Raw genomic sequence first — 12229 nt, 5'->3', positions numbered from 1 at the left:
CCACCTCTTTTTTTTTTTTAGGAGGTGCAGGGATTGAACCCAGGACTTTGTTTCTAGGAGGCAGGTACTTAACCACTGAGCTACACCCATTTCCCTTTTGTATGCACGTGCTTGCCAGTCAGTTGGGTCCTGCCTGTGTATATGTGCCTGGGTCCCTGTGCCTGGAGGTGCATGAGGTTCTAACTTGCTGCTGTGAGTAGCTGTGTGGTCTATGACTATGAAAGGAGGAACCCTGGCCAGCGTGCTGCCACTGTGTAACTCTTAAGCCACACAAGACCATATGAGGGGTAGGGGTCCAACTGGCAGGTCCCAGTCATAGATCTCCTAACTTTTTTGTGTTTGAGGGTTTTTTTCCCTTCATTTCAGCATTTGTAGAGTTCTTCTCCACTCTTTGTTGTCTTCTATAGAGTCCCAGATAAGTGAGATTTGTCATTTGACTAGTTGTCTGATGGGAGACTTCCCAGGGATATTGTAGATTGCCGTCTTAACCTTATTATAATCTTTAATAATTAATCATTTTATATAATTATAATCTTATATAGTCTGTCTTTTTGTTTTTATCATTTATGTCTCAAAATTTTTGTGGTGATAAACAATGCTTGAACTGGGGTCTGATGGGTTCCTTGGAGAAGGAGAAATCTTTAGTTATCTGTAAGAATTTCTGACTTTGGTGTTTCTATTTCAAGAAGAAACTTTTAAAATAAACAAGGATTTTCTAGATCATCACCTTGAAACATGCACCTTTGTACTTATAAGTATATTGTTACCAGGTGGGTTAAGGAAAAAACAAAGGCAGACCTTATGTTTAAATGATGCTTCCATGCCATCACAGTCAGAAGACATCCCAGTACCACCGTAAGGTGGCTGAGCAGTTGGAATTTGACAACTGGTGGAAGAACTGAGTCATTGCTGCTGCTGATAGTATATAGGAATGCTGAACTCAAAAGAATTCTAGCTGTGGGGGGGCTAGGGAGCAGGACATATGGGAATACCCTATCTTTTATTATTATTATTAATTTTACTTTTTTGCTTCCCCTATATTTTTATGTAACATTTATGTAATCTAAGTTTCTTTTTTAAAAAAACTAAAAAGTATATTTAAAAAAAAAAGAATTCTAGCCATCAGTTTCATATTCCTGTTATGAGTGGCAATTTACTTTATCATATATCACATTATTAAAACTGCTTTATTTGATTTCCTGTATAAATGTTTTTTTCAGCTGTCTTGTAAAAAAATTTTTGTGGTAACAAATGCAACCTAAAATTTTGCATTTTAACAATTTTCCATGTACAGTTCAGTAATATTAATTACATTCATAATATTTTGCATACAACATCACCATCCATTACCAAAACTTCTTTATTAACCCAAACCATACCCATTAAACATAATTCCTTATCCCTTCTCTCCCTAGCCCATGGCAACCTATTATCTACTTTCTGTCTCTCTATGCTTATTCTAGATATTTCAGATAGTGAAATTTGTCCTTTTGTGTCTGGCTTTTTAAAAAAAAAACTTTATTTCAAATTCACAAAAATGAAAGAACAGAAAAATGCAGTACAACAAGTTATGGAAACATTATTCCTAAAAAGTTATTTTTCAGGCACTTTTATCTAATTCCAACTGCTAGCTCAGTTATTCCTCCAGTGTTTAGAAAGATACACAGATGACTACAGATTGGTTAAATGACAAAGTCAAGATCTCCTTATTAATGAAAAAAAATGTCTGGCTTATTTTACTCATAATGACGTCTTCAAGGTTTATCCATGTTGTCATATGTATCAGAACTTCATTTCTTTTTATGGTTGAATAATATTCCATTGTGTGTATCCACCACATTTTGTTTATCCATTCATCTTTTGATGGGCCCTTAGGTTACTTCCACCTTTGGCTATTGTAAATGATGCTGCTGTGAACATCGGTGTACAAATATCTGTTTGAGTTCCTATGTTCAGTTCTTTGGGGTATATACTTAGGAATAGAATTCCTGAGTCATATGCTATTTAAGCTATTTTTAACAGATCTTTGAACTTAAATTTTTTTTGTTTAATTTTTGGATTAAAATTTATATATATGTTTTCTAGACCTCTACCAGAAGATGATAGTATTGAAGCAGATATATCTGTATCTGGACCAGAGAGACAGCCTGGTAAGAACTTGAGACTTAGTTTCAATAAAATGAACTTTAAAGAAAGCATTTTTTGGAATGCTTTGGAAATTTAACATTCTAAAATCATAGCCTTAGTTTCTTGAAATTTATACAATAAAAAATATGGGGGCAGATCATTTTTAATAGTAAGAAGGGACTATGGGGAGCAGATGTAGCTGGAGTAGTTGAGCACCTGCTTCCCACATATAAGGTCTTGGGTTCGATCCCCAGGACCTCCTAAAAACAAAACAAACAAATGAAAAAACCAGTTCTCATTGGGGAGTGGATGTAACTCATTGGTTGAGCATCTTTTCCCCATGTACAAGGTCCTGGGTTCAATCCCCAGTACCTCCCAAATAAAAATTTTTTTTACAAAAGGGGGATGATTGTAAGATCTGCTTTTATTACTTAAAAAGACATATCCTTGCTGGGATACTTCATTACCTCATGCCATGATATAAAAGCAATAGTGATCAAAATTCAAACTTTGTAAATTAATCAGTCTTTGGAATTGTGTTTAATTAATACTATTTTTCTCAAGAGTTTTTATCTTATTCAACTTGAGCATCTAAGTAGCCCTTCTAATATATCTCTCACTTTGTTTTTCTATTTCAGGCTCACTTGAAGTTAATGGAAATAAAGTAAGAAAGAAACTCGTGGCTCCAGACATTAGTCTGACATTGGATCCTAGTGATGGCTCTGTGTTGTCAGATGATTTGGATGAAAGTGGGGAGATTGACTTAGATGGCTTAGACACGCCATCAGAGAACAGTAATGAGTTTGAATGGGAAGGTAAATGCTTCACTGTTTTCATCTGATATTTATTGATAAGTATTTGTGTTTACATACATACATGTTTTTACAATGACATTCTCTATTAGGAAAATGAGGATAATTGAAAAACTTAAAACTTGATGGTGACACCTACTAAAATCAATGTATTTTATGTGTGAGTGTTATATAAACCCACAATTTTTCTAATAAAAAAATTTTAATGTATTAAGGACTTTTGTTTGAAATATATGTTATTGTTTTCTAAAGTTTATACACTTATTCCTAAAATAGGAATCCTATATCTCTGAATACTCATAGATTTCAGTACTGTCTACAGTAGATTACCCAGGTTGGCTTAATTTTTTTTCTTAATTGCCCATTGTTATAAAGTGTTGATTCTTCATGGCTGCCCCAAAAACATTGCTTGGTAATTATGGCATGCTCTTTTATTCAGTTGATCAGCTAAAAAAAACCCAACAACAACACTTTGAAAAATACAATTTAGTGAATGTATGTTAAGAGTAGTTAACGGTTTGAGGGGAGGGGGTCCCAAAAGCAGTTTTTTGGAAGTTTTTAAAAATAGGCTTGCTTGTTAGTGCTATACTTTGTGGACCAACCAACTTGAAATAATATATACTCTTAGCTCCTAAACCTTATATTCCTTATCATTAGTTATTTGGAATTCAAAGGAATTGGCATGTGTTTTGCTTTGCATGCTTTCTTTAATTAGATAATTGCTGTCTGTAGTATCTTTACATAGTTGTTAATAATTTTCACGTAGTTGTTAATAATTTATATATAGTCTGTCTTTAAAATGATTTTTACTGCAAAGCAGCGTTTAGCATTAGGTGTCTTTATATGCAGTAAAGAGTAAGATTATTGTTATGTTTGTCTTTGGTTCCTTTTTCCCTCCATTTTACTGGTTTAGTAAGCATTCCAGTAATAAGCAATATTTTATAAAGATACTGAAATAGTTTTCTGCCTATGTGTTTTGTCTCTTCTTTCTTTAATGCTGCTGTAGTCATTTCCTGGAAGGATATTTTCCGTTAACAGCTTTGTCTTGGAAACAAACAACTAACATGCAGTAGGTCCCCCCTCCCCCATCTTTTGGTAAGGACTATGATACTAAAACTCTGAAAATCATTACTTCATTAAAAATCAGCTAAAATGTATCTTGAAACATATAAATTATAACTAATTATTGTTGCTTATGCTTTGACTGTTAATTTAAATAGGCTTTTTTGCATGTACACTTCAGAATATCATAAATAAATAGCTGCTTTATAAGACCAATCAAATGAGAAATAATCTTCAACTAGTTAACCACTTTCTATCTGGAATTATAATGTTTGGAGAATAATTTATGTGCTCAACAGAAAAACAGTTGGCTCCCAGAGAGTTAACATTAAGTAACAATATTAACTATAAAGGACAATGTCTTCATAAATATCTTCAGAATCCTGGAATGGTATTTTAGGGCCAATATACTAAGACTTAGATTGCTAAATGAATTCTCTTTCCTGAACGTGGGGATATACATTGTGTTCTGATTAGATGCTTTGCCGAATCAGGCAGTAAAGAACTATGATTTGCAAAAAAACATAAAATAGCCTCATTTTAAGAGTAAGCCTTTTCCTTCTTTAAGGGAGAGATATTTAAAATTCTGCAGGTGATATAATAAAAATCTTTCTGAATAATCAAAGATAGTAAAGTGGTTAACATAATTTGATTTTTACTGTAAAAATAACAATTTGGATTCAAAAACGTTTTATTTTGACAGATGATCTTCCAAAACCCAAAACTACTGAAGTTATCAGGAAAGGGTCAATTACTGAATACACAGCAGCGGAAGAAAAAGAAGATGGCCGACGCTGGCGCATGTTCAGAATTGGAGAACAGGATCACAGGGTTGATATGAAGGCAATTGAACCCTATAAAAAAGTTATCAGCCATGGAGGTAAAAATTACTGAAGATCGTTCAGATTTTTTTAAACCTAATATCAAAAATCTAAATATTTATAGAAAAATATCCTTGAAATATCACATAATTTAAAAAAAATAAACATTGCTCATATCATTTTAGAAACACTTTAAAATCATTAATAAAATAAAAAGTAAACAGTTTAAAAATCATTAATACATGCATGCAGAAAGTTCAAAAGGTACAAAAATAAATACAGTGAAAACTCTATCCCTCTAGCTTCCATTCTTCAGTCATCCAAAATGGGGACTTTACTTTTTTCTCTTTAATATAGTTCAGTGAGTTTTGACCAATCTCCATGTAACCACAAATACCCATGTAACCTACACCCCTAAGGATACAGAACATCTTCATTGCCCAGAAAATTTCTCTAATCCTCCTCTGTAGTGAATCCCCCCTCAGAATAACTACTGTTCTAATGTCTCCTCCCATTACTAGCTTTCCTTGTTTTAGAATTTCATATAAATGGAATCATATAATACATACTTTTTTCCCTACTTATTTAGCTCAGCATGTTTTTGAGATTGATCCATGCTGTCACATGTATTTGTAGTTCACTCCTTTTCATTGCTGAGTGATATTCCATTGCATGGATAAACCACAATTTTCTTATCCATTTTCCTTTCGATGGACATTGAAGTTAGGCTCATGAATAAAACTGTTGTGGGCATTCTTGTACAAGTCTTTTTGTGGATATAAGTAAAACTTAGACTTTTAAACTATGGTTCTTAATTTATCTTAAATCCCTGAACAAATCATGTAGCTCTCCCACAAAACAGGGAACTACTTCATTCCACGTTTTTCTCAAGCACCTACTTTGCATATTTGTGGGGTACAAAAATACAAAGCATAGTCCCTTCCCTTAAGAAAATTTACAAGTCAAGTAGGGAGAGCTATGGAAGTACAGGTTATAACATATCAGTCAGACTGTGCCGTATGTAGACATTTACCTAGGCACTATGTAAATGGTGCCAGAATGTTAGTAGCTACCAGAATGCATAGGGCAACTTCGTAGAGTGTATCATATTACCTTAAATCCTCCTAACACAGGCCAGAGAGAGCACCTAGAAAAGCACATTGATTTTTCACATAGTCATTTCTACTTCATTTACTCTTCACTGAATGCATTTCTCTGTTTATTTCTACAGTCTACATTCATTTGAAAGCAAATCACTAGAATATTTGCAGTCACATTATTCTGCCTAATTTAATCTTAGTCAGATGAAAAAAAACAGAATAATCTGGACCAGGAAGTCTAAAGACACATTAATTCAACTAGTTCATGAGATGGAAATCATAAGACCTTCCTTATGGTTTCTACCTAATATCTTGCAGAAATGACACTTTATTTCTCTTAGGGGAAAATAATTAAGGCCATCTAATCCTATTGGATTGTCACATTATATTTTGTGACAAAGGAATTAAGAAAGATAGGGAAAATTCTAATGTACTTGAAATAATAAAACCTTTCCAGTACATGTTTATAAACAATAGAAATGAAGGTAAAGCAAAAATATTTGTTACTGGATTCAGTTTAATATCTAGAGATTGTATGGAAATATGCTTATTTTAGCACTGCTTTTCTTCACTTAGAATTATGTTAAAGATGTAATCTTTTCTTAATTTTAATATCCTAAAATCTGTAAAATGCTAGGCATTGTTGAATGTAAAACTACCTTTTAAAAAGCACCCACTTTAACTGTAAATAGCAAAAGAATATTTTAAATGAGATATTTTGGACTTGTGACTACTTGTATTTTATCACTGTCTATCTGCTAAAATAAGGCTGACTTTTTAATTATGCCAGTTTAGGTGGGTTTTTGGTTTTTATGCCCACCCTTTTTCCTCTTCAGATTTTATTGTTTTCTTTTTTGGAAGAGGAGATTTAAAGATCTATATAAGGGAAGCAGATGTGGCTCAAGTGATTAAGCTCCTGCCTACCAGATGGGAGGTCCCTGGTTCAGTTCCCCGTGCCTCCTAAAGAAGACAATGACCTGGCACAATGGGCAGGCATAGCAAGCTGATGCAACAAGAGACACAAGAAGAAAAACATAATGAGAAATAACAAAATGGAACGGAGGTGGCTCATGTGATTAGGTACCTCCCTACCACATCAGAGGACCTTGGTTTGGTTCCCATTGCCTCCTAGAGAAACAAAGATAACAAACAGATCACAGCAGTGAGGGGATGGAGAGAAATAAAATAAATCTCTTAAATTAAAAAAAAAATAAGATATGTATAAGACTACATAAGCTAAAACATATACTTATTAATCCAGAAATTTGTGGTAGGTAAACCACTATAATCTACCAATCATACAGACTTCCTCAGAAAAATCTTCAGAGTGAAGTAACACTGATGATTTTATCTTGGGTTTCTTTTTCAGGATATTATGGGGATGGATTAAATGCCATTGTTGTGTTTGCTGTCTGTTTTATGCCTGAAAGTGGTCAACCTAACTATAGATACCTGATGGACAATCTCTTTAAGTAAGTACATCCCTACAAAATTGTTGCAACAGAATTTGGATCTAATTATATATTCAATTTAAGGAAGTGAAATTTAGCTATGTAAAAACTATAAATGTCCCAATTCTGATTAAGTTCTTATTCTTGGGCATTATGGAACAAGTGTTTTCCAGCTCAGTAGGAAAACTATCAATTTTAAAAACTGGAAGGGATATCTTAAATGATCTCCTCCAACTTTGTTTGCATTTGAGGACATAGTAAGTTTAAAGAAGTGACTTTTATCCCAACATCATATGGCTGATTTATACCTAAGCCCTAAAAGCAATATATAACAGAGCTAACTTAGTTTAGTTATATTTCCACAGATTCATTCTATTTCTCACAATAGTGCAATTTCTAAAAATTTTATTGTAGAAAATTTCAAGCATACAAAAGTAGGGAAAAGTATATTGTATTTTCATGTAGTATCAATTTATACTACCCACTTCTTCAAGATAAGAGCATACTCTTCTTTTAATAATCATAATACCAGTTAATGCAGTTTTTAAAAATTTAATTGTTTTTGCCTTCATTGATGGGGAGAAAGGGGAATTGTGTTATTGGGTGCTCTATTTCTGTTCTGCACAGCAATATATAAGGCTTAATATTAATTTGTTTCTTACAGATACGTTATTGGCACTTTGGAGCTGTTAGTAGCAGAAAACTACATGATAGTTTATTTAAACGGTGCAACAACTCGAAGAAAAATGCCCAGTCTGGGATGGCTCAGGAAATGCTATCAGCAAATTGATAGACGGTAATATGAATACAAATTGAAAGGAAGTCTGAATAACTTTTATAATGGCCTTATTAGATTCAATTTTATTTTCCGTTACCTCTTAAAGATACCATGTATCTACTTTCTAAAATATATTTATTAATATCAAAACAGGTTTCTCTTTTCTCAAAACATTATTTTAGAAAGTCATGAAAGAAATCTTTTAAAGAATAACTATTTAAAACACTTATTTTTCCTTATTTATAGCACTCATACAATTTATATCTTGAGAAAGGATGAAGAACTTAGAGTATTTCCTATTTATTACATTCTGAGTAATAAATAGGAAATTTCTTTATTTACATTACATCACATTTATTTACATTTTATTTATTTTAGCACATTTCATGTTTTTTTGAGGGTGCTTGTTTAACTGTAATCATTCCTTGAAATGAGCTTTAGAAGTGTATTCTCATGGTAGTTACCTAAGTTAGTGGAATGAACTTTGGTCTTCCAATTGGTTTGATTTGGCTATGGCTAATTCAACCTAGTTTGATCTACTCAGACTTTTTTTTTTTTTGTTAAAGATTTATTTTTATTTATTTAATTCCCCTCCCCTCCCACGGTTGTCTGTTTTCTGTGTCTTTGCTGCGTCTTGTTTCTTTGTCCGCTTCTGTTGTCGTCAGCAGCACCGGGAAGTGTGGGCGGCGCCATTCCTGGGTGGCTCTCCTTACGGGTGCACTCCTTGCGCGTGGGGCTCCCCTACGCGGGGGACACCCCTGTGTGGCAGGGCACTCCTTGTGCGCATCAGCACTGCACATGGGCCAGCTCCACACGGGTCAAGGAAGCCCGGAGTTTGAACCAAGGACCTCCCATGTGGTAGACGGACTCCCTAACCACTGGGCCAAAGTCCGTTTCCCTACTCAGACTTCTTAATAGGTTTCTCTTCATACCCAAATATTACACTGGCCAGTTCTTGTGACTAAAAAAAAAATCTTTGAATGATCACTTTATTTATATATGAAATATGCATAGTAAACAACAGATTTTATTTAGGCATTTTAAAAGAAGAGGACTAGGATAATGTCCTTTCTAATCAGTTTTAAATTTTAAGAATAGAAGTTAGGGTTAGGTCTGATTCACATTGTCTGTTGTGTGGTCATGTCCACTCCTATGTCTCTGCCTGTACCTTTAATCATGTTGAAGGAATTGAAACCAATTTCCCCCAGTCCTAAAATAAAAATACCATGTTTCTATATTCACTTGCCCTCTACCTGTGGTTGATAGTCCTGAAGACAACTTAATATATTCTATGAGACATTTAATAACAGACTGTACTAGGACATAAATTTGCCAAAGTTTGTTTGATAGCAGTAGGAGGAACCCTAGGAATTTGTGAGTACATTTTTTTTATTCTCCAGACTGTCACACCTAAATGAAAACTCTTGGATGAGCTTTTTAAATTATTTTGTATAAAATTGCACATATTTATTGAAGTTTTAACTCCTAGCATTAGAATTTATATAGACTTATTTCCTTTTTCTTTTTTTACTCTAGGTTACGGAAAAACCTAAAATCTCTAATCATTGTACATCCCTCTTGGTTTATCAGAACACTTCTGGCTGTTACAAGACCATTTATTAGGTAATTTTTTGAGAAGCATTGACTTAAAAAAAGAAAAACTCCTTGTATAAATTTCTTTCCAATTCTGTTGGTCAGAAATATTGAGGTAATTATTCTTATTTTCTTCCATAGCTCAAAATTCAGCCAAAAAATTAGATACGTCTTTAATTTGGCAGAACTAGCGGAACTTGTCCCCATGGAATATGTTGGCATACCAGAATGCATAAAACAGTATGTTTTGTTTTATTTCTTTAAATGTGTTGAATCTTTATATTTTGATAGATTTGTCAATACCCGTTCTTTCTTCCTTCACCTATTATAAATATTTTATAGCTGCTCTTTTTTTTTTTTTACGTAACATAGAAAACCAGGAAGAAGTCATTTTCCCACACATTCCTAAACTTGTAGACTAATCTCCCCATAAGTCACCATTTTCTTCTAACTTTCAGTTGAAGAACTAGGAGAAATGATTGCTGGTTGTGATTCATTTTATATTTTAAAAAATTGATCACAATCTAAGTGATTACTTTCTGATTGGTCAGTACCAAGGAACATTCTTCAAACTTTGAACATGCTGTTCTCCAAATCTGAGTAAACTCATCCTGGGATTGAATTACCATATTGCTAGAGAAATAAAATGTTATTTATATCAACCTAGCCTTAATACCTTCCAGTGGCTGGAATTTGTTCTTTTTAGAAAATTTGCTTCCATCTAACTTTTGAAAGGACTTGGTAGAAGGCTAACACAAATACTTAAGCATCACAATCCTATTATATAGAAAAAAGTTCCTTTGTTCTGTTTATATGAGGTTTTAGTCTATTTAATGTGTCAAAGCCAGATCTACAAGGCCAGTTTTGTCTTTGTACATAGTATATTAAGTATTTTTGGTTTCTCCAGGCAGACTTATATGGGTTTATTCATAGTGTCTTATTTCAAGACTTAATTCATCTTCATAACATGTATATTTACTAAAACAACTCTTCCCTACCAAGGTATGAAGAAGAAAAGTTTAAAAAGAAACAAAAAAGGTATATGCACACCTTGACTGGGTTGCATCTAGACTAGTCTATTTGCATTGCACAGACTAACTCTTCCTGATCGGTTGGTTAGCTTGTAGACAAAGATAATAGCATTTGTAAATATAAATATACTCCAGCATCCAAATACAGGGTGAATCCAAAGTTTCTGGTGCTGAATATGACTTGGATTCACCCTGTATTAACACCATATATATTGGCCAATTGGGAATTAAAAGTCACTGCCATTCATTTTTGGTAAAAATACTGAAGGTGAAACAAATTTAGAAAATACTATCTGAAACATCAAGTACTTTAAAGACTATATCTGTTTTCACCATTCTCTTTAAATCCCTAATTTGTGCTTTTGAGATATTTATGCAGACTGTTTTTTAAGAAATTGTAATTTATTTCCCTGGGGTTGATGATTATATTTGCAATGCATATATTCTTTGGCTAACCAACATTGATTTCCTTGTATGCTTCAATTAAATGGCCTGCTAACCAGTCAATTTCTACAAGTGATAAAAATACCTAAAAGTTCAATGTACCATTTAACAGTTAAACACTCTGCTCTTCATTTTAAATTTAATTCTGAACACTTCTGCTTTGAGCATAACAAACTATTTTTTCTGGCATAGAAAATGAAAGGCCAGGGTATAATATAGTTTCCATTTTTTATAGTAATTTAGAAAAGTGTAGAATTTGGATCTAATTTGTTAATGGAACGTAAAATACTGACAATTAAGTTAGCAAAACATAGTTTAATACAATCTTTCTTCCTTAAAAGTTAAGGTGAGAAACTTATATATAGTTTTTTATTTTGCTGATTATATGGAACCAGCTAGAACTGGAACTTGAACTTTGAACACAGTTTGGCTTTGTTGATGAGGTAGAACTCAGTTGAGCATGTAATAGAATCATAATCTTACATTTTTATAATGACACTTTATAGTTTAACCAACACTTTAACATAGAGATGTGGCCTATGATATTAGGTCTTGCTGGTTTCCCATTCCTTTTGAAATAAAAGATACAGACTGTAATCAGAATATTTTGAAGGTAGCTGCTTTGTGGGTTTCAAAATGAATCGTTTTTTGCTGATGAAATGTTCCATATTGTGTCTTTAAAAAAAGAACAACTCAATTTTTAATTACCTGCCAAGAAGTAATGCAGGCATCAGGAAAAAAGTGATGGTACTTTTTATTTAAAACTATTGTTTGCTACCTACCACTACTATTTTATCTTGATTTTCTTTTTTCTTATTTTCTTTTTGTTTCTCTTTAACTTTAGATGGCATCATTACATAGACCATTCAGGCACTTAATAGTTTGTGTACAGTTTCTTTAGCTTTAAGAAAGAGTAAGTCCTGTCAGCTTAAAATGATAAAATTGAATTTTTTAAAATAGAGGTCCCTGTTTTTATAATGAAAACTTAACAGCAACTGGGTGCGAAGGAG

The 12229-nt window shown here is 33.0% G+C and overlaps 1 protein-coding gene across 2 annotated transcripts in view; it reads left to right on the top strand.

Moving 5' to 3' along the window:
* BNIP2 (BCL2 interacting protein 2) overlaps positions 1 to 12229 on the top strand; it is a 33990-nt gene that overhangs the window by 16018 nt on the left and 5743 nt on the right. The window contains exons 3-10 of one of the 2 annotated variants that reach the window (XM_004483251.5): positions 2086 to 2150; positions 2766 to 2942; positions 4705 to 4881; positions 7292 to 7394; positions 8038 to 8169; positions 9688 to 9774; positions 9886 to 9984; positions 10747 to 10782. In XM_004483251.5, the coding sequence (XP_004483308.2) occupies positions 2086 to 2150; positions 2766 to 2942; positions 4705 to 4881; positions 7292 to 7394; positions 8038 to 8169; positions 9688 to 9774; positions 9886 to 9984; positions 10747 to 10782 (876 nt within the window). The remainder of the gene's footprint in view (positions 1 to 2085; positions 2151 to 2765; positions 2943 to 4704; positions 4882 to 7291; positions 7395 to 8037; positions 8170 to 9687; positions 9775 to 9885; positions 9985 to 10746; positions 10783 to 12229) is intronic. The other variant, XM_012521487.4, reaches the window with a different exon arrangement.

This window comes from Dasypus novemcinctus, chromosome 3 (assembly GCF_030445035.2).
Source record: "Dasypus novemcinctus isolate mDasNov1 chromosome 3, mDasNov1.1.hap2, whole genome shotgun sequence".
Taxonomy (NCBI): Eukaryota; Metazoa; Chordata; class Mammalia; order Cingulata; family Dasypodidae; genus Dasypus; species Dasypus novemcinctus.
Note: the sequence above shows the minus strand (reverse complement) of the source record. Positions and strands in the feature narration are given on the sequence as shown.